At 40.3% G+C, this 23911-nt stretch overlaps 1 protein-coding gene across 1 annotated transcript; it reads left to right on the top strand.

The window, feature by feature from the left end:
* Positions 1–2134: 2134 nt before the first annotated feature.
* On the top strand, positions 2135–23491 carry LOC127578367 (ras association domain-containing protein 9-like). The gene is made up of 3 exons (XM_052030311.1): positions 2135–2237; positions 2451–2649; positions 18125–23491. The coding sequence occupies exon 3, from the start codon at positions 18145–18147 to the stop codon at positions 19414–19416; it is 1272 nt and encodes a 423-aa protein (XP_051886271.1). The 5' UTR covers positions 2135–2237; positions 2451–2649; positions 18125–18144; the 3' UTR covers positions 19417–23491.
* The last annotated feature ends 420 nt before the right edge of the window (positions 23492–23911 follow it).

Below are 23911 nucleotides of genomic sequence, written 5' to 3'. Positions count from 1 at the left end.
GGGGAGTTGATGGGAATGTGGGGAGAATAAATGGGACTAATATAGGATTGGGGTAAGAGGGTACTTAATGGCTGGTGCAGAGTCAGTGGGCTGAAGGGTTTGTTTCCATACTGGTTAACGCTATACTCATGCTGGATAACTCTATACTCATGCTGGATTACTCTGACTTGATAGAGGTGTACAAGATGATAAGAGGCACAGATCGAATGGACAGTCAGAGACTTTTTCTCAGGGCGAAAATGGCTAACACGAGGGGGTATAGTTTTAAGGAGATTGGAGGAAGGTATAAGGGGGATGTCAGAGGTAAGTTTTTTACACAGAGAGCGGTGGGTGCATGGAACGCACTGCCAGCAGAGGTTGTGGGGGCAGGTACATTAGGGACATTTAAGAAACTCTTAGATAGACACATGAATGGTAGAAAAATGGAGGGTTATGTGGGAGGGAAGGGTTAGATAGATAATAGAGCAGGATAAAATATCGGCACAACATTGTGGGCTGAAGGGCCTGTACTGTGCTGTAATGTTCAAATTTCTATGTTCTATGAAACTAATGCATATTATACACATGGGCACAAGTCCTCAACGTGCCCCACAGCCCAACCCCCACGCAACATATAATGCTTGTCTGTGTTATCAATTAGTCCACTGGGCTAGATAATCCCACCCTGGACATTTCACCCTATCACAGACATTCCCCTTGCCTTATACAAACCTCCCACCACCTTCTCTGCAACTTCAAGCTACCTTTGTCTTCCCTTTTCCCCAGTTCTGACAAAGGGTCTTCAGACTGAAAAGTTTCTCTTTCCACAGCTGTAACCTGACCTGCTGAATATTTCCAACATTTTCTGCTTTTTATTTCAGATTTTCAGCATCAGCAGATTTTTTAAATGTTCATTTTGCTTAACATGCTTAATGATTATTGGCGGAGGGATGGGGATCTGGGCCTCTACTTGATGCCTCCACACCCTGTGTATGCCCTTGTTAATTTATCTTGATTACAGCAGTTTATCAATGGTTTCTAGAGCAGGCATGAGTGGCCAGGGATCTCATATTCTCATAAGCAGAACAGAAAGCCTGAAACTTCAGTCGCATGTCATCCATCCATTAAACTATGTATACATGAGTCAATCAGAGAGTTTCTTCCACACCTAGGCCCCATGAAACAGTCAGACCTTGTCTCCTACAGAAAAAAAGAACATTGCAAGCACTCAGCAGGTTGAGAAGCATCTGTGGATGTGAAAGGTGTAAGTCGACATTTTGGGTTGACACCATGCATCAGGACCATTTGCCTCCATAGACACTGCATGACCCACTGAGTCTTTCCAGTGTTCTGTTTTTTTTTCCCCAGATTCTGACATCTGCTGTCTGTCTCACCTTGTCACCCATTTGGCTTGTGTGATATTGGGTATGTACCACTGTAAGAATTGTAGCATATAACTAACTGCTCGCTTTATACGTTGTAATAATGTTTGGGGAATCGTTTCCAGAATCTCTCTTTGCCTCTTCTACCCATCAACTCTCAGCTTATTACATCTTCCCCACCTACCTTCCCCTTCTGACCTGGACTCGCCTTTCACCTGGACTTACCTATCACCTGCCTACATGTCCTCCTCCCCCTTCCCCCCCCCCCCCCCCCCCCCCCCCCCCCACTTTTCTTATTCTGGCTTCTGCCCGCTTCCTTTCCAGTCCTGATGAAAGGCCCTGGCTGGAAACGTCGACGGTTTGTTTCCCTCCATGGATGCTGCCTGACCTGCTGAGTTCCTCCAGCACTTTTTGTGTATTGCTCCAGATTCCAGCATCTGGAGATTTTGCGTGTGTGTGTATGTCTCTCTCTCTCTCTCTGCTTATCTCTGTGATGTAGGCAGAGAAAGGATGTTTCTTCCCCTCTGTAAGTTTTTTTTATAAACCTACCGATTCCCCAGTATTTTCGAGAATGAAGCTGATAGATGTCCCGTCTACCAGAACACTGCCCTACCCTCAGTACTGTATCGGGAAACGGGGCAGGAATCCAACGCTTGCGAACGTCCCGCTGCCCCCGGCCAAGCACCGGCACCTTCCAACAGAGGCCACTGCGAGGCCATACTGGTAACCAACAACAAACGCACGCAGTGTTCAGTTCCCACGAACTTTCGCAGCAAGCCTGAACTCAAAATGAAGTTCCCAATAAGTATAAAACTAAATCTCGCCTAGAAATTAAGCAATAAAACAACCTCGAAAAGAAAATCGAATGCCCTAAAGGTAGCTTTTCAATTGGAGGTGGTGTGATACATAAACATTATCCATATTCTCCAGCGAAACACACACTTCATTGCTCAATCGGATTTCGAGTCTTTCAGCTATTAAAGTTGACGATCTCGGCCAATGTGCACAACAGACAGGGTCTGAGATGGGTTTGAACTGAAAGCTTCTGGTCGGCTCTGTAACTATGCTGTTTTTGTTTTGTATCTTAAGCAGGTGGGAGGTTTTTCTGGCGTGGGATCGTGCCAAACCGCTCACCAGGCATCTCCGGTATTCAGAGGGTCACAATTAATGAGTAAGCCATCAGTGGAATGGAATTCATTATTTGAAGGAAGCTTTCCGGGAATGTTAGTTGCAGACGCCGAATGCTCGCCGCTTGAAGGAGTTACTGAAGTTAGTCGCAAGCGATAAGGTAAGGTTACGTGAACTTGTTGAACAACTAAATGTCTATAATATATAGAGTCTTAGTGACACCACTATACAGCGCTAAAAAGAGCATGTCTTATAAATGTTGGGCAACTCGAACGAATTTTCTAAAATGGGTGAAATGGGTATCTATTGTTAATGCACTATTTCAGCCAATGTGAATTTCAACAAAAACAGTCTTTACAGCTTGCCAAGGGGTCATGGAAGTATTATTGCCAGTAACATTCGCCTAATGTTGGAATGTTACAAAATATATTCTCTCCGTTGAATGTCAAGGTCATTGTGGACAAGGGGCGAGTGGAGAGGGGTGGGGTGCACGGCCCTGCCCATAATTATTAGCATATTGAGAATGTACGCATTTGCAGGTATGTGTATAAACATGTCTGTTTAACATGATGAGATGATCATATTAAACAGACATGTTAAAGCGATCAGATGTGAATTCCTGCGCTCGCCACTGCCTTTGGCTGTTGCTAAAAAGCACACTCACACTCGCAGGAAGGTCTATAGTTCTTGCGTTTGCATTGCAAATATTTCGCGAAGTGGTTCAGGTGTATGGCTGAAGGTGTGGTCACAGAAAGTATCAGAAAGTTAACGGCAAGTTCACGGTGCTCACCTCAGTAGATACGTGAAACCGCAGCGGTTTGTGGCCAGGAGGAGATAAGTTTCATATAAACTGCGGAGGATAAGTTTCATATAAACTCGGCAAAACCAAAAGAATGACCATTTTGCCGTCACCTTCAATTGTGTAATGAAGGGTTCTTGGGGTTCAATAATGATTGTTAGCAGATGGCTGATGGGGTGCATTGAAGTGGACCATGCCTAAGGCTATTGGTTCAATTGGTGGGATAGGGATTTAAAAGATGGATTCCCTGACGTCAAGTACGCTTGTGAAATTGTTGGATTTGTGTTGTTTATAACAAATTAAGTGTGCCGCTTCCATGCAATTCATGTCAGAAGAATATTGGTTAGGATGTGATCAACAGTCCTGACACACAACTTTAACCCAGAAAGAGAACAATGCAATTATGGAGACACACTCCCACTCTAACTTGTTCCCAGACCTTTGTTACATTTTACATTTGAAGCATTTTTTTCTTTACTTTTGTTTAAAATCTTCCCCTTAATCTATTTGTTTCTGTATCCAATTTGACTACAACACAGCCAACTGCTTTCTCTACCTTTAACATTCATTGACTGCAGCCAATGTTCAGGAGCTTCCTTTGCCATCCCAGTTCAAACAACTTGTGTTGAAAGATATGCAGCTTTAGCGACATTGTGGGATTAATATGTACCTCCTTACAGATATGGAGGGGCCCACCAAGGTAAGTACATAGAAAGGTGTTCAATTTTCTGAAATTACCGGTATGGTGTCCTTTTAAAAAGTCTATTGTGCAGGAAGATATTGTGGAAAAAACTCAGTGAACCTAAAATCTTGAAACTATCAAAAACCAGATAAGATAGGATAGGCTTGGAATATATCAGTTTTGTCTCTATTAGTGCTGAGGAAACTAATGTTTAATTTGAGATAAGACAAAATACCAAGTACAGACCTGTTGAAAGCAGCCTCTTGTTAACATTACTCCTGTGAAGTAATTGCCTGGTCAACAGAGCAGGCTAACATTTATTTTCAATATAACACACATCAACCTTCTGATGCCAATCAGTGAATCTAAAGAACAGAAAATTTCTGTTTATATTTGCACTATCAGAACAGTTCATTGTATATTTGCACTGCAGCTCCAGCCCAGATCAGGAGGTAGATAAATGTCAAATGGAATTCAATCCGGGGAATTGCGGGTAATTCAGTTGGGAAGGGCAAGTGAGTCAAGCTAAAACAATAAAAATATGTGGCGGGATACTGACAAGAGGGATGGAACGGAAGAACCTTGGAGTACATGCTCACAAATCCCTGAAGATCTCAGGGTAGGCAAAAAAAGGTAGTCCAAATGGTTAATAAGGTCATAGTGTCATAGCACAGAAACAGGCCCTTTGGCCCACTGGCTCCATGAGACACACATTTACACTAATCCCATTTTATTCTCACGACATTTTCATCAACTCCCACAAAATTCCAACACTCACCTGCATACTAGATGCAATTTATAGAGTGGCCAATTAATCTGACAAATTGCAGATCTTTGGGATGCAGAAGGAAAGTGGAGCTCTTGGAAGAAACCCATGGAGACACAAGGAGAACATACAAGCTCCACACAGACTGCACCTCTCCACCAGCTGCACCACTGTGCTATCCCTCAGCCTCCCCTGTTGTAAACATCATGTTTTCTTTAATTAGGTGAGGAATAGAATACCCGAGCAGGGAGATCACAGTGAAGGTGCATCAAACATTGGTTAGGCCACCGCTAGAGTTCTGGTCACCTCATGGAAGATGTATTAGCAGATTCACTAGGATATTTGATGCAAAAAGATGCAGATGCTGGGAATCTGAAATAAAAAAGAAAAAGCTGGAAATACTCAGTAGTTTAGGCAGCATCTGTGGAGAGAGAAACAGAGCTAACGTATTAGGTTGATAATCTTTCAACAGAATTATGAAAAGTTAAAAGTCAAACACATGTTAAGTTTCAGAGAAAGGGAGGGGTGGGGAGAACAACAGTAATGTCTGTGAGAAGGTGGACACCTTGGGAAATGGAATAACACAAGTGATTGTGGTTCCAGCTGAGAGGGGCGGTGTAGGCTTGTTAACCATGGAGCTATTAACTGAAGGAGATGTAAATAGAAGGAAATGAGTGATGGAGGGGAGAGGGCAGGAAATGATGCTGGAACTCCGAGATTCAAAACACTGGAGATCCTGTAAATCTGAAAAAGAAGAGAATGCTAGAAACCTCAGCAAGTCAGGAAGCATCTGTGGAGAGAGAAAATAGTCAATTTCGATGAACTCTGGAAAGCTGCGTAATTAAAGTTGTTACATTCAGAGATGAGTCCCTAGCATAGTCACTTCAACTCTCCCTCCCACACTATCACTGATATGACAGTCCTCGGCCTTCTCCACTGCCAGGAGAATTCCAAGTGCAACCTCATTTTCCATCTGGGAACCTTGCAGTCTGATGGCATGAACATTGAATTCTCCCACTTTAGGTAATAGCCACCCACTTTCCCCACAAATACCCCCCCACCCCCCCCCCACCATGTTTCTTCTCTTCTTCCCTTTCCTAGCCTCTTTTTGTCAACCTTTTTTTTCCTCTCTCTCCTTACCTTTGACCTATCCCCCAGTTGATCTGCTCTCCCCTCCTCCCTGCACCTACTTATCACTATCTCTTACCTGAATCTACCTATTACCACCTTGTGCCCACCCCGCCTCCCCTATTCTGTCCACCTATCACTGCTCTGCTTTTCCCTCCTCCTCTATATTTTCCTATCTTCAGTCCCAAAGAAGGGTCCTGACCCAAAATGTTGACCGCCTGCTTTTCTCCACGGATGCTGCCTGGCCTGCTGAGTTCCTCCAGCGTCATCATGTTTTTCATCTAGATTCCAGCATCTGCAGTCCTTTGTTTCCCTAGCATACCTAGTCAGAAGAGGTCATATACAGGGTGTGCCAAATTGTCTCTTCCTGTGTCACATACTTCTATTATTCTTGGATCTAAAATTCCATGACATTTAAAGCAAAATCATTTATATATAGGAAAGATTACAACACATCTGTCTACCACCTAGAGTCAGGATTAATGTGGGGCTAATTATCCCTCTATGGACTTTAGTGGCTTCATGGGGACTAACTGTGCCTAATGTGTATGGAACTCTTGGAATCATAATAATGGGCATACTCCTTGTAAAGAGATCACAACATATCTGCCCATGTGCCACTTCAGAAGGCTGTAAATTTCAAGTCAGACTTTTGGTTTTTATTTCTGATTGTGTATGTTTTCCACACAGAACAAAGTTCAGTAGTGAATATTGTAGTATAATTAAAGTTCAGACAATGTAATTGTGCCTATTACTGTATAAATCCCTATTCATTCTTCCAATAACATTCAGAATGAAACAAACAAGCATGCTCTGCAATTAATCTTTTATGCCCAAAAGATGCAAAAAAGGATCTATGTTTCATGAAAAAAAATGGCAGAGAAAAGCCATTTGCTATGGCAGTCTGTCATAAGGCCTAGATAACTATTAGTAAAGCAACTATCAATGAACACCTCTGGATAATATTAATCATTATAAAGGCATTTTGTCAGAAATGTTCTTTATATGTTCTGCTTCCAGATTTTGCTTGATATGCCAGGCATTTCTGGCAAGGTTATTTCTAGTTTACCTCATAGAATTTTTCTTTTCATTGGGATAACTGGATTCCACTTCCTACATTTCTTTCAGCTTGTGATTTGAAAATAGCTACCTTGATCTAATTTAGAAAGCAGAGAATATCAAGACTTGCTCCTCTTTTCAAACAAGCTAAAATGTTTTATTCTAAGCACTATATTCATTGTTATGTCACCTCAAGATGGTGAGACCATCAGTATAAGCCTTAACAAGTAGTTGTGAAAAGTGCAGCTTGAAGAATTTACTCCAGAATTACTTTGCTAGTTGTAGCCCATGCATAGTTCCTACTGGATGTGGGGCACTATGGAGCCTAGCCTTTAATGTGAGAAAGAAAATCAGTTGGTTGAATTAATTTCACAGAATTAACACCTTTATTTGTGTAGGGAATGATATTTGCTCTTTAGTTGTCCAAATATCAAAATCTGCAATCAATTCAAAGTGTCAATATGCAATAGAGGTTCGTGTTATTGGATTTGGATGGTTTATTTGCAGTGGATTAGCTATAGATCCAGTGTTTGAATGGATGGCCAAGTTGCCTTGTTGAACTCATCTTGACCATAAAGGCTTGAAGTGGCACAGAGGGCAGGTCAATGGCATAGCAGTTAGTGCTGCTGCCACACAGCTTCAGCAAACTAGGTTCAATTCTGACCTCAGATGTTGGCTGTGTGGACTTTGTACATTCTCCCATGTTGGCTCCAGTTGCATCCCACTTTCCAAAGACCAGCTGGTTGGAAGATTAATTTGTAATTGTAAATCATCTCTAGTATAGGTGAGAGGAAGGAGAATCAGAGGGGGAAGTTGTTGGGCCTGTGTGAGAGAGAATAGGTTGCAGGGAAATGAGTGGGGGAATGGGACTGATGGGAATTTGCTGAAAGCTGGCATTGGCTCAATTGGTCAAATGGCCTCCTTCTATGTCATTAGAAAAAGTGACAAGAATAAAAAAAAATATGAGAAGTAATTTCACGTCCAAATTATGTTTTACATTCAGGATGAGCATGAAGATGAAAAGGCAGAGTGTAATATTTACAACATTTAACTTTTAAGTTGCTTGTAATAATTAACTATCTGATTGTTTATATCTATTTTTTGATGTACAGCTAAACAATTATAAATCTGATATTTGACTTAGGTCTGGTTGAATACTCAGAGCAGTGTTTAATGGTTGTCTGATAAGGAGTCATTGACCTGAAACATTAACTCTGTTTCTCTCCCCACAGATGCTGCCTGACCTTCCGGGTAACCACCACACTTATTTTTATTTCAGGTTTCCAACATCTGCCTTTTTTTCACTTTTCATCTACTATTCCTACTTAGACATCACAATGAAGTAAATATTCTTATCATTTATAATCCCAATGTTTATAATTCCCCCACACACCTTTTATTTTCCATAAGACGACTCCTGCTTTTAGCTTTCATGCCTTCCACGTGCTACCTTTTCTTTCTTTGTACAACCCTCCAGATCCCTGAACATCCAGAGTTCCTTAGATCTGTTGCCTTATCTTTCTACGGAAACACATTGGTGCTGGACTCTAACTAATTCACTTTTGGTCGAGAAGTTCCATTGAGGTAGAAGTAAACAGCAGAAAACCAACCAATCTGATTGGCCATTTAAAAAAAACTTACTAACTTTGATAAGGCAAATAACAGAATGTGATAAACAAAGTACCTCCAAGAATGTTGACCTAGATATGTTGGCAGGCATCCAAATTAAAAGCCGAAAGACTGATGACAATTAACTCCTTAGAACTAATTAATAAGCCTGGGAGCTCTCAGGATTCACTCTGGAGAAGAAAGTTATTTATAAAGGTGAGTAGACTGAGGTGTAGAATTCTGAAAAGCAGCAAGTGTTGAGGCACATGGTCTCTGGCCAGAGAGGATTGTGAAATCTATCATTCTTTCCTCACTCAGCAGGCTTTCATTTTTAGTTACCACAACATTGCGTCACCTTCATGAATATGGAAGAGCACTGGGCCAGAAATTATGCAATGATGAAATGTATGAGCTTATCTGTGTTGACACAAGTGACTAGGGAAACATTATTCTCCACTTCCCATGCTACCAAGAGCTTGTTGCTGCAACCCTCTTCCATCCACGCCTATAAATCGAGGTTCTTTAAGAACACACCAACCATACTGGGAAACCTTATTGCACAACAATTCTAAAGTTCTATTATGCCTCTATCCAGAGTATTTTAACAGCCAGCCAGCATCCAGACACATGGCCTAAGGTCTCATTTGCAAACCGAGAGCATCTGCAGATCTTATCTATATTTGGCCTTGCCAACATAAGATTATATTTTACAGGGTTTGTGTTGGACCTCATTAAAAGCAGGTTAATAAAATTTGACTGGGTAAAAGGAGGAAAACCCTTGATCCATTCATTAAAATTAATGTTGGTTGTAAAACGCATAACCCCAGCCTCTTACTGTGTCAAACTAGCCCATCTACTTCGCCAGAGCATGAGATCTAATAGGCTTTAGGGGTAGGTAAGTGGAAAGTTTTCCAAGTATGCATGTAAACATACCACATGGGCTGACCTCGCTGTTCATGTCTCCACAGGTAGCTTGTAATCCACCTCCTTTCCTATTAGTGACTCGCAAGTCAGTGATGGAAGTCCAGCTGTGGGCAGAGATGACCTTGACTACAGTGGAATTAGAGGAACAATGCCTCTTTTCTGTCTTATAATAAAAAGACGTAATCATTACTGGAGTGAGCACTCATGGCAGCACTGAAGAATCCTAAATTAATGGATTTTTCCGTGGGATTTTTTTGACTCATATAGGCTTGTAGTGTGTTGTAAACATTCTTCTGAGACACTAAAATATGGCAACACAAATTTAGCTGTGGAAGCAAGGTTTTGCATCATTTCAGTGTTGTAGCATAGGTACAATGTGTGCCATTTGCCACACACAAAATAAGGTAGATGCTAGGTATTTTGAATAGAAACAGAAAATATGGAAATATTTGGCAGGACAGGCAGCATCTGTGGAGAGATTACAAGGTAATCACCTTCCACTAGAACTGCATCAGTTTATGTACCAGTTTCTGTGCCATTGATCTCAATCTAATCGTTTCCCCAAATTAAAAAAAAATCTATTAAGGTAGAAGTTATAGTATTAATTGAAATAAAATAATTCAAAAATCTATATGTTCAGTTAATATTTTAAAAGCCACCAGCCAAGTAGAGTACTTCTAGTGTATGAAGCATGTTCATAAAATATTCTGACACATGATAGGGAGAACATAGATTGTAAATGAGTTTATTTCCTCTTCTGTTAACTGTATTTCATACTCTATAGTTTTACTATTAAAATAGATATAAATAAGCAAACCTTCTATAAAATGCCAGAAGTAGTTAACAGGCCAGTTCCAAACAAGAGAGTTATGTGGACAGAATTGTAAGCCCTGAAAAATATTTCCCAGCAAGGCTAGTTTCTTTGTTGGCTGGGTCTTTAATTATTGGGCTGGGTGTTGCTCATTTTATTTTTCTGCAAATATGTTTGTTCCTCCCTCGTGGCTGCAGCTCACATAAATCATAGCAAATCCTTTCTTCACTTTGGCTCCACCCACCCTGATTGCTAAGCTTTCCTGCGTTCTTGGCTTTCTCCAATCCACCAGGCATTCCCAGCCAGCTCTGACACGGCTGTAGTACACTGCATCCTATTCATTCTGTCAATGTCACTTCTCACTAATTCTAACCCACCCAGTACTGTTCTGACCCCACCTAATTCATTTCCATCCTGCTTCATCATTGTCAGAAATCAGCCCCAGCTCCAAGTCCCCAATCCCCTCAGAGTAACTTCCTGAAAGTTTTTTTTCTCACTTTTAGTTTTCTTATCAGCAGCTGCAATGTTTCACTTTTCACCAGTAGCTCCAGCTGTACTCCTGGCTGAAGGAGAATAACAAAAGCAAACAGGGCATGATTTAAGAGAGGGAGGCACAATAGTAAACTGAGAGGATGAGGTTGAAGTGCTGTATTAGAGTGAAATGGAGGTCAGAGATGAAAACAACAGCAGTAAAAGTAGATTAATACAAATGGAGCACATTGACACAAAAATAAAAAGTCATGGAAAAAGACAGACTAAAACAAAATATTTGCACGACTTTACATTCAAAGCAAGAGATTGGAAATAATTTGGTTCAGCTCAGCACAAAATGAATTGAGAAGTACGAAATTAGAGAGTTTCTGATGATATTTGGTATCAAGAATGGAGATGTTGCTCAAGCAAACTGCAAAGGGGCAATGAGGAGTATTCCTTTAATGCAGAGTTGTCGTGATTTGGAATTCACTGTCCCTACAGGTGGTGAAAGCAGATTCAAAGTGAGAAGTGCTCAGGGAAAGGCAACATTATTGGGTTATAACGTCCTCCAGTCCTGCAGGGGCAGGAGTGTGGGAATGACTGGAGAGCTCTTTCAAAGTTTAGTCCGGGCATAATGTGCCAAATGCCTTCCTTCTGTGCTGCAAAATTCCTTGGGGCCTTGAAACATGCAAAGAATAGGTGGAAATTCATGTTTAATTCCCAGTAATAAACTTGTAATTTGGTCGTAGCTACAGCATCACAGAATCATAGCTTCCATTGGCTTAAATGGATCTAAATTTTAGGTCTGGAGTGGAATGCACAGCAACTGATGAGCAAGAATGCGACACAAATTAGTCAATGAATCAGTGGTGAACCAACAGTTAGGTGCAGCGCATTTGTTAGCAGGTTCCAGACTTCTGCACCAAGTCATATGGAATGCACTGGACCTCAGATGCAGGCATATCTGACCCCTCACTCCACACCTGGAATCATTGAGGGCTTGGGTACTCTTTGTATCCAGTCTCTCAAGTTTACCCCAGGCATGCTGACATATTGTATCTAACATGTTTGAATGGGTCACTAATCTCAATTAAAAAGCTGAACTTAATTGAAGTTTTGTGTCATTTTTCTTTATTTCTCTGCATCTTTATATTCTAATTAGATAATAGCTTAATTTCTTGTTGAATAAATGTACTTCTAAGTATTTTTAAAAAATTATTTCAATCTGTTTCCACTATTTTGGAAGGCCTCAGATTGAGATACTTCTAAATGGTGAGCAGGCTCTTAACAACACATGCTTTGTTTGCACTTCTGAGGCCTTCATCTCCATGAAGCTGTAGGGTGACCACAGGGAATGAGAACATTTAGCACATTTTGACAAGCAACCAAGGAGATATGTCGACAAAATGCTTTTCTTCAAGGTTTCAAGGTGTTGAAACTGCAAAGCCCACAATTCAATAGTTTCTTCCAAGAGATTCTGTGACCATGCTTTCATTGTTGTTTTCACCCTCCAGCATGCCTGACCAACTGACCAACTGACCATCTGAAACTATCTTCTCAGTCTTTTTTGTTCTTCAGGGATTACATCTAAATATTTTGGCAACTTGTCACAGCTAAGCTAATTCACAGCATTTTCCTTCATTCTAGGCTTGTGCTTTGGTTCCCTTCCTATTTTGTCCACTCTTGGACCTGGAGAGCAGGAGCAAGCCACTCCACAGCCCCTCAAGCCTGCTCTGCTCTGCAATAAGATCTAATTGTCAGCTCAACCCCATATTCCTGCTTAGTCCTGGTAATCTTTTACCGCCTTCATTATTAAGAATCTCTTTTTCTTTGCTTCCAACATTATTCAAATACCCTGTTTCCACCATCCTTTCAGGAAGAGAGTTCCATAGACTCACACCTTCTGAGAGAACAAAAAACCTGTCTCACATCTTTCATAGAACAGATTGATGATCAGGAAACAAGTGTGCCTACAAATTCATCCCTACTTTTTTAACTGTACATCTGCTATATCGAAATGAAAGAAACCAGAGGTCAGAAGCGGGGTGGAATGACAAGTTTAGGATGAGTATTAGATGGTTTATTTAGCAGTAGTGACAGGGAATGAATTTCAAGACAACACAGTGCAGTGATTGATTTGGAGGTCTGAAAGCACCTAGACAGGCAACAATTTATTGATTAACCCCAATTGCTCTTGATCAGGATGGCCTGCTACTTCATTTCAGATGCCGTTTCACGTTAAATCTTTAGCATCGCTATGGATCACCAGTCACAAGTAGGCCAGACCAAGAAAGGGTGACATTTATTATAAGAATGCAGAAACATAAGAGAGGAGCAGGAGCAGGCCCTGATGTTCCTCAAAACTGCTCCACCATTCAGTGAGTTCAGGGCTGATCTGATCTTGGCCTCACCCTCCGCTTTCCTTTCTGTTCCCCGTAGCTTTTGACAACCTATAGTTCAAAAGCCTGTCTGTCTTGGTCTTGAACGTATTCAATAATTCTGCCAACACAGCTCTCTGGGGTGGAGAAATCCAAAGGCTCATCACCACCTGAGAAGAAATATTTCTCCTCATCCCCATCTTAAATTGGCAACCCTGAAGAGCATTAGATGGGATTTTATATCAATCCATACTTTAATTATCTACATTACTGATACTATTTTTTCCATTCTATATTTATTTTCTTAATTAACAAATTAAATTCCCCATTCATTGTGGTCCAATTCAAATTCAGAGGTCTGGATCGTTAGCTCAGTTTTCTGGATTACTAATCAGGTTACACGACCATGATGCTATTGTTCCCATAAGATTCAGGTTTAGGCTAGATTGCCACATGCAGAAACAAATGGGAGCCAATGTTCCCCTCTGCCTCCTCCTCAAAGTGAATTCTACTTCATGTAAGCTGAAATCTTCTGCTTTGGGCTTTTGGTTGTTTATATCAGCCAAATAATTCCCCCAAGGTTGGCATTCCTAGGAGAATGGAAGTAGGAAGCCAATGCCGGTTGTTAATAATGGTGCCAACAGATGCCAGTCAGCTGGCAAGAACAAAAACCAGGAAGCTACAGTCTGATCATTTCCGTCTGTAAACGTAAAAGATGTACTTAGTAAAAGAAGCACCAGAATTCTACAGAAATCTCAGAGATGGACATCTGAAGGCAACAGTTAACATCTACTATTGCTGGGAAATTATTTCAAGTTGGTGCCCATCAGGAAGTCTGATTGGAAGATGAGGTGACAGACCTGTGATCCCCCTTTTCCCACATTTTCATTCCACAACATTACTTATTCCTGATGTGGGCATAATTGTTCCAGTTGCAAGGGAAAGAAAAAGTGGGATAGGAAGAAAAAAAGGGTTTTGGAATATTAGAAAACTCAATGAGAAAAGATGAGTTGGTGATGCAGTGCATAGCTGTAGGGCCACACCCTCACAGCGATAGAGACCCTGGTTCAAATTTGACCTCTGGGTGCTGCCTGTGTGGAATTTGTATATTCTCCCTTATGACCGCGTGAGTTTCTGGTTTCCTCCCACATCCCAAAGACATACAGGTCGGTAGGTTAATTGGTCACTGTAATTTACCCTGAGTAGATCCTGAGCAGAATAAAAAAAAGCATCAATGTAAGATTAGATTAAGTGGTAGTTAATGGTCAGCTTGAACTCAATTGGCCAAAGGGCTTGTTTCGATCAAGACACAAAAGACTGCAGATGCTAGAATCTGGAGCAACAAGCAATCTGCTGGAGGAACTCAATGGTTGAACAGCATCTGTGGGAGGAAAGGAACTGTCAGCATTTCAGGTAGAAAACCTGCATGAAATGTCGAAAATTCCTTTGCTCCCACAGAAGTTGCTCGATCCACTGAATTCCTCCAGCAGCTCATTTGTTGGGCCTGTTTCTGTGCTGCATGACTCTAAGGAATGTGCAGGTGTTTGAAGGAAGAGAGAGAAAAGATTGTAAGAAAAACATTCAGCAACAAAATCTGATTAAGTTATATCACTTTCTCTCTTTAATCTTCATTCGATCCAGGAACAGGGCCATCCCAGTCACCTTTTTTGGTCAGTAATTGAATGTTCTTTAATGTACCATTAATTCAACATCCTTCAACTTCTGAATTATAATATAGGACATCTTTGGATCACTATAATAGGTTTAAAAGAGGTAAACGTATATTTTGAAAATTGACATACTTCTATTCTGACCTAAGGCCACACAAACTGGTAAGTTTCCTAGTCAAATTGCAATTAAATTGTGGTTGACGTCAGAACATAGTTAGAACACTTCCCCATAGGAAGTATATGAAGATAGAACTGTATAAATAGGGTGGAAACCGATGCAGTGCAACTAAATACAGGACCTTCCAAATTTCTCCCACCCAAGTCTTGCGATTCCCCTGGAGAGGCAGAAGTTAGGGGAAAGAACTCCCGGTCAACTTATGAAGTACTCTAAAAATTTCCTCTCTGACTCCATGAAGTAACCAAAATGTTCCAGGGCACTCTACTAATCTGTTTCCAGCAATTCTACATTTTATTTTTACAGCATGAAATATACTCCTTTTGAAAGCTTGTAGGAAATCCATGCTTCCTGCATGCTTTGGTAATCTGCTGCAAAGGCAAAAGCTTTCTGTAAAAAATGCTTCCTAACATTAAAGTGAATTCTGCTGATATATTTTATGTTTGTGCTTCTCAGTTCACATATCGCTATCCATTTCAAATAGCCTACCTAAATTCGCAGAATGTTTCCCGATCTAATTCCAGAAGTTTCAAACATCTTCTGTGTGAACCTTTATATAAATAGGCCCATTGGGGCTAATGTAAAAGATCCGCCATGATCATAATGAATGGTGGAGCAGGCTTCAAAGACTGGAGGGCTTCTGCTGCTCCTGTTTCTTGCATGAGGTCCCTCCCTGTAGTCAAGGACCTTAAAATGAGATGTCATATTAATTGCCCTGCTAGGTATCTCACTTTGGGCTTTGTTATTCCTCACCACATATAGGACCTAAAATTCACTACAAAACTCCAAATACAGGCAGTCGAAGCCTAGTAAAACTTAAACATGGTTTCTTATTTCCTAACCGAACCACAACAACCTAAAATCCTATGGAGCAGAAATATTGCCTTTAGAATTTCCTCATACCTTCTTAGGTAAATGGTAGAAAAATCGTCTGAAACTCAGATGCAGAAGAAAACCTTTTTTGTTAAATCACTCCTTTGTGGCACTGTAAAGTTGATCTAAATGAATAGATTTCAAAATCTACATCTCATTTCCTTTAACATGCCCTAACATTGTCAATCCTTTTCAGAAACTAAGGTTAATTACAGCAGCACATTTTTATTTATAGGTCTATTTAAGTAATAATCTGGCACCTTCAATTTTCTAAGAATCCATTGTTCAAGTCTAATCTGTTGAGAGGTTATTTTGATTGTTTGCAGTATTTCTAAATCAGAGTTGCATTTATTACCCAATAAGAAAGCAGTGAGTTGTTAGTGTTTGAAAATACTTGGAATGTAGTTTTCCTTAAGAATTAATCTATCAAAGTAAATACATTCATAAATAATCATCTAATTTCTTGAACACATCGAAATAATAAAGTGTTTTTAAATGAATCCCAAATGAAAGCATAATTTTCCTGGAAATTTCAACATCTTGTTTTGTGCAAAATATTGCCTTCATCACAACAAATCAAAGTTATAATCATAAGTTAGGAAGGTGTATTTTAACATGTCCTTTGCTTTTAAAGATTACTTGGAAAGTGTATCATGAATTACTTTGTGATTAACCACCTAAAATTACCTGTTATTCTGGAAGGTCCAATATCACAAACTAATAATCTGGTAATACATTATGCTATTGTTTCATATTCTGATAAGTATTGTATCACTACCTATATTTTGGGTTGCAGTTTGGTTAAGTATTTCAAAATGCATAAATAATTAATGAGCTTGAACCCAATGTTAATAAAATATTATTTACACAACTCTTGTTCATGTTTGACTCTTGGAGAGGATTAGAAGAAGCAATAATGGATACATTGATCCTAAAGTTATAATTGATTATAATTAGTGTTTTTATAAATGCTAAGGACTTAAACATTATGACAGCATAATAAGTTAGTGATGTAAAAACTTTTTAAACAGTTTTGATGTGTAAAATATTAGATGTCATTCAGGTTTGATACATCTCTCAGAATTAAGTTGCTTGTCAATGCTAAATATGAATGCTCACACCAAAGTTTTACATGTGCATTCCCACAGATGTTGGAGGTGTTTCAGCAGACCAGGGAGAAAATTAAAAACTGAAGTTTAAAATAAGAATAATTTCAAAAAAAATATTGTAAACCATACATTTTGTTACAAATGGTGGAAAATTTTTGACAGATATATGGTTTAAGTATATGTCCTATACTAAGGATTATGTTCTAGGACTGGTAGAGTCAGATATCGCTGAAACAGACCCTTTGTCCCACCATATCTATGCTAATCACCAAGAACTAACTAACTAACTACCTAACTAACTAACTAATCTATACTAACTATTGCAAATTATCCAGCTTCTACTTAAATTATGACTTCCACTTAAGTTTGGACACATATCAAATAAGTGTTCTCTGATGAAAACATATAATTTAGTAATGCAAAAACATTTTTGAGAACATAATCTTCAATTATATAGCGCCTTTAAGATGCTGCACAGTGTTTTCAAATATAAATTCGACATTGAGCTAAAGTGCATTAGGACGAGGTGGTGAAAAGTAAAATGTTGGTAGTAAAATGTAACTAACTTCTCATCTCGGATTTTTGCGAACACACATCTACAAGATAACGACGTACTTTTATTCTCTGTTTTCATCACGTTTGACTTTCTGAAGAATTGTTAACGTCAGCAGTGTGGGACCAGTTTGCTGCTGGTTAACTGGACGTAAAGCATGAAAAGATGTGTAAAGCGAATAACTTATTTGCAGTTCGCAGCCAAAAGATCTTAACCAATGTTTTGGTTAGAGGAACATATTGTCGTTCAGCACTCAAATAGGTACTAAAAGAAATGGAAACATTCTGAATATAAATGACGTTTTCATTAACTAATTTGCAGTGACCTGTTCAAGAGATTGTACAGGACGTATAGGCGGAGACAATTGAGGCTGTTGTAATGTTTAATTACGGATGGGGTGATATCTATTTGTCAGTTTGTATCGTCAATTAAGAGACATTTAGAGGGAGCATTTTCCAAAGAGAAATATAGAACTGACACAAGATGAGAGTTTGCCCGCGGGGAATTAGCCAGTTTATACCTACAGCCACGTGATCGTTGCAACTTAACTCAGCCAAACTTTGGCGTGTGTGTGTGTTTTAAGGGATTTCAGCGTCCTGACAGCTCGTCTCTCTTGCTCATTTCAGATTTGGCTCGGAGTGCGACCATGGCATCCCCGGAGGGCGCCGAGATCGCTGTGTGGGTGTGCCAGGAGGAGAAGCTGGTGTGCGGTTTGACCAAGCGCACCAGCTGTGCCCAGGTGGTGAGAGCCTTGCTGGAGGACCACCTCGCCAACGCCGGCGCCACCAGGCTGCTGCACGCACCTGCCAAGGACTACTGCATCGTGGAGAAGTGGAGGGGCTTCGAGAGACTCTTGCCCCCTGCCACCAAGCTGCTGAGGCTCTGGGCGTCCTGGGGAGAAGAGCAGCCCAACGTCCACTTCGTCCTGGTCAAGGCGGGGGCTTCCCTGGCCGTGCCGGGGCTGAGGAGCGCCGAAGCCAAGGTGATCCAGAACAAGGGAGGTCAAGGGGAATTGAGTGCCGCCCAGTACATCAACAGCCTGCCGGCCGAAAAGCAGAAGAGGATGGTCCGCAAAGCTTTCAGGAAATTGGCCAAGATGAAAAAGCTAAAGCAAGGACGAGAGGGGATTGAGACCTTGGTGCATCTGATCCTCTCCCAGGACCACACCATCCGCCAGCAGCTGCAGAGGATGCGGGAACTGGACGCCGAGATTGACAGGTACGAATCGTGGACTCACTTGGAGCGGATACAGAAGGAGGGCGAGAACTACGTCCAGGAGACGTACTTGCTGGAGAGTAGAGAGGGTGGAGGGCAGGTCGGTGAGAGGGGACAGCTCCAGGAGTACCTCAGCAGGAGGGACGCCACCTTCCAGCTGCAGGAACAAATTGAGCAGCACGGGGAAGCCATCGAGAGACTGTCGGCGGAGATCCAGCTGGAGATGACCAGGCTTTGCGGGGCCGATCCGGGCAAGGCGCAGGGTGCCCCCGGCTCCCCGAGCATCGGTCAGTCGGGCCGCCTGGCCGAAACCGAGAGAATGCAGAGCGAATTGGAAGCCGTCATGTGCATTGCCCTGCAACTCCACCAGGACCTGTCGGAGGTGCAGGAGAAAGTGAAACGCGAGGAGTTGGTGCTGAGTCAAAAGGCGGCGGAGTGCGAGCACTTGGTGGAACAGTTGCAGTCTCTGCACCTTGCAGAGGGCGGGGAGAGTGACACCCCCGTGTCCGGGCCGGCCAAGGCTGCGAACAAGTGTGTGTTGCCCCTAAAGAGTGTCAAGGCTCCCCCCAAAAGCTGCTCGGAGCATCCCTCCCCTTCCGATGTGAATGACACGGATTCGGACACGGGGATCAGTTCCACGCACAGCCAGGACTCTGAACCGTCTTGTGTGGAGGTTGTGACCGCTTCCACAGATTACCTTTAGTCATCCTGGCCGTTTGTTAACGAGAGTTTTTTTCGTATTTTTTCGTTTACGACCTTTAAAAACATATCATCCAATATGCTGTGTGAATGTTGACAAATACCGAGAAAATGTAACTTCATCCCACCGTGTTAGCTCGCTGTTATCTGTCACTTTCTTCAACTGCAAGAAGCCTGAACACAATCATACAATCCTTTCAGAGCTAATGGATCAGGCAGGACTGTCGTTGGTGTGCTGTCTGTGTGGGTTCTAACATTCCAGGTCCGGAACTTCATAGTGTGGGGTGGAAGTTGCCTGTGCATGCTTTCTTTTCAGGCAGGGTGCCATAGCACAACAGTTAAGAAGATGTCGATACAATGGCTAGGGGGACTAAGATGACTGGAGACACGCTCTGCTGCATGGATGTTAATGCTCAAACATTGGTGGACATGCACATGGGTGTGAAAATCATAGACAAAACGATTAGTGGGACACAGTGGTGCATTATTCAAATAGAATCAAGCACAAATAGATCTGCAAAAGTCGTAAATGTAATCCAAAAAAAAGATGTTGTACTGCGCAACTTTACCGGGAACTTAAAACCGACTAAACGTGTAAAATCACTGGGGCTCCATTCAGTGTGTTACACGTACAAGAGTCAAAGATAGCACCTTAAAGTAATGTATAAAGTGCAGACCAAGTAGTCTATGTGACTTTCGGGGGACGTGTTGCAAAACCTGTATCATTGCAGCCCGCCTAAGTAAACAGCGTATTTCTATGTGCTTATGCCTTGGCTATAGGCATCAAGAAAAGTTCATGGGCATACACTGATGTGGAATAAGTACTTTAAATATGGTACGCTGTGAACAGAAGTGGACTATAGTGAGTTTTATAGTTACACTATTCAGACAAGTTGTTGGCAGTGTGCCAACAACGAATAGCAAGGTCTCAAGACTTTTAATGAACAGTTAACAAGAACGGGCATTTAAATAAGTGAGGACGTGTGGATTTTCTTGCACTGTATATATAGGCTACAATATCATAAATATATTACTTCCTAGAGTAAAAACCATCAATGTAAATTAGAAATAATGCTGAAAATTCTTTTTGAAGTTATATTTATATACAAAATTGACACCATAGAACTATTTATAACACATCAATAAAAATTATTGATTTAAAAAATAGTAATTTTCCACTTTGAAGTATTGATATATCAGAATGGAGCTTGTCTTTCCAACCTGAGCATTAAACTTCATTGGAACAGAAAGCAAATAGTTTGGAGTTATGTGTCAGGAATAGAACCTGCCTAAAATTGCTTTCATTGAGTTGAATTAAGAAAAAAAGTCCATCTGCTCTGTAATGGACATGGAATTCTTCCTGTCAGATTTTTCCAAGTATTCTTCCCAGGCCATGTTAAAGACACCTGGTGCAGATGCATGTCTTAAGATATCTATAAGCATTACTTGTGCATGAGAGATAAGGGAAAATACATGCTTCCATCTGTGAAGATTATTATTTAATCTTTAGGATAATTCTAAAACAAATTTAAAACCTTCTAATTGTGAGTCTGTCTCATGTATTCAGACTTGAAAGGATCCTAACTGAAGTAGAAAAAAACCTGGAGTTGTTCAGCCATGTACTAGATGAATGCATATTATCTTCCTCACAAGTTTTTAATCTTTAAAGCACCTTTTCCTATTAGGGCTGAAAACAGCAGGGAAGACTCTTATTAACTCCTTTTTATGATATGTTGAGGCAGCCACCACTGTTGGACTTCATCATTGCATTCAGAGTGGCCATGGTCAATTTATAACCCTTGTATCTCAGAGGTAGAGAGTAATTCCTTTGAGCTAGGGGATCACTCAATTTGGATGTTAGTAACCTACAAACTATCCAATATCTAGTCACCAGGGTTATTGTGAGTCCTGAGTGGAGATCCAGTCCCTCGCCTTCTAACTCAGATCTGGATGGAGGTGGAGGAGTGCTAAATCTAATTTCAATCTTATTTCCAATTGTGACTAATATTGCAATTATCCTGTGTAGCTTTTATATAATCAGTAAGCATCTGGATTAACTTTAACCAAGCTATTATATCACTTCCTGGTGTGTTTAGGCACACAAGCTTCCTGAAAAGTTGGAATCCATAAGAAAAACTGATTAATAAAAGCAGGGTATTTAATATTCTTCAGTTGATATGCAAACTTGGCATTGAATCATACATAGGGTTAGTTTAGACAGTGGATAATACCAGAAGTCAACAAGTGGGTAGAGCTGATTTCACATGCCTTCCTTCCTCTTGGAATCTAAGGTTTTTAAGCTCAATGTGAATTAACCATGTCATCTTACTCTTTCAGTGTTGGTGGCACACCACACTGCGAGTCTTAGTCTTTACTTAGATTTCTTAATTTCAAAACACACCTGTGGAACTGTCCATGGTGGCATTACTGCACTAAAGGTCATCTTACATTGCTAACATAATCTGTGCATATTTAACAATGAGTTCAAAGCAGATTTCCTTAGTCAGTAAGCAGATGACATTTTCCTTTAACAACTTTTGGTGTCCCTGTTATCAGTTCCATTTCAGTTAGGAAAATAAATAGTCTATTGGAAAAAGCTAGAAGGCAAATATGACATAGGAAAGTATAGTAAGTGTTCTTTAGAGGGTGTTGTTGATTTTCATTGCTGCATGTAATGAATTATTAAGCTGCTCTACAGTTGCATGATGCTAATGTAAACTCATTTGATCTCCTGCAGACGATTCCATGCAATTGAAAAGGCAGTTGAGTTCATCCCTTAAATTGCAGCTAAAGTAACAGGCCAACATGTCTTGTTGTCAGCCACTTTGAATACTAAAACAAACTACAAAATACTTTTCCATTGCTATTACTTTTTCTAGTATCCTGCAAATTCAAAGAGACAACAAGGAGATGCTCAAAACAACAATCCAGGGTGTAGAAAATATCATAAATAATCCATACTTCCTGTTCTCACACAACCGGAGAACAGGTAAATTATTTCCTCATTTTATGAGGTATAGTAGCCTGGAGATTAAGTAACTGAACAGTATCCAGTGGCTTGAATATTGAACTGGAGACATGGGTTTGAATCCTACCATGGCAGTTAAGACATTTAAATTCAAATAATTAAGTAAATCTGGAGAAAAAGGCTGGTATTAGTAATGGTGACCATGAAACTACTGGACTGTCAGAAAAGCCCATTTGATTCACTAATATCCTTCAGGGAAGAGAATTTTCTGACCTTGCCTAGTATGGTCAAAATTTGAGAACTGCAGGAAAATAATTGAATCCTCACTGCACTCTGAGGTGAACTGTCCCACTCTGCCTAAGGAAATTTATCAGTGGACGATGAATACTGGTCTTTGCAACAATATCCACTTCACATAAATGACTGAACATTATAGCTTGCATTTCCAAAGTATTAATTCCTTATGTACTCTCATACAGGTAAAAGGATTTCAAAAGAATGAAGTGTGCATTGTATCTGATGAGAAGGAGAACTGCTGTTTTGTTTCTTTAACTGAAAATGCAATACATAATTATATTAGAAAGAGCAAATTATAGTCAACTGACTAACTTCAATTGTGATAACATGTCACTTATTATGTTTATTCTACAGCTGAAATGAGTAATGAAAAAATATTCAATGAATCAACATTTTGAGCACAGAAGTTTGTGCAACAACTTTAACCTTAGCAACTTCCTTCTCCCAGTAAATTTGTCCTCGACATGCCCCAGGTAAATTACATAGTTCAAGGAATAGTAAATATCTCTCAATGAACTCTGTGCCAATAATAGGCCCATAAAATGGAAAGGTCATGAATTGTTAAGAAAATATTTCTTTGACAGCTTTTATGTGCGTCCTGTCACTTTCTCTGAAGAAGCTAGTTGTGATCAAATACAACTTTGTTGTAAAAGTTAATGGCAGTTTTTTTTGTTTGTATTTTGTTATTTTATGCAGTGTTCGCCTTACCTTTGCAATCAACTTGTTAAGCTTTCCTTTGTTTTTCTCAAGGAATTATGTTACCTGCTGAACAAAACTAAACATTCAAATAAATAAAATTTCAACTATTTTCACTAACATAATGCAATGGTATTTTTGTTATTTTTCTTTGACGTTTTCATTATTACAAAAATAATTCCATTTAAACTGGATTGTAAAATGGCAGCTGAATGAATTTATGAAAAATTCCTCTTGATTCTGCAATTCTCAGTTAATTCACAGGGGTTGGATATAATGAGAAATATGAAATAACCAGCAAGTTATACTTGGTAGAAAAACACATTTCAAATTGTGTTTTTTTTGAGCTACTGAAAAACACATTCTCTTGACCTTCAGCAACTCAGAGCCTTTTTTATGATCACAAAATTATGGGTTGCAACTCAATACCTAAAGCAAATATTCTGGTTACTTACTTAAATGGTGTTTATGGGACCTTGCTGTTGGCAAATTGGCTGCCAGATTCCCTATGTGATAACAACTATTGCAGTCAAAAAAT

The sequence above is a fragment of the Pristis pectinata genome, chromosome 15 (genome assembly GCF_009764475.1).
Source record: "Pristis pectinata isolate sPriPec2 chromosome 15, sPriPec2.1.pri, whole genome shotgun sequence".
NCBI classification, from domain to species: domain Eukaryota; kingdom Metazoa; phylum Chordata; class Chondrichthyes; order Rhinopristiformes; family Pristidae; genus Pristis; species Pristis pectinata.
This window is presented reverse-complemented; position numbering and strand designations above follow the sequence as displayed.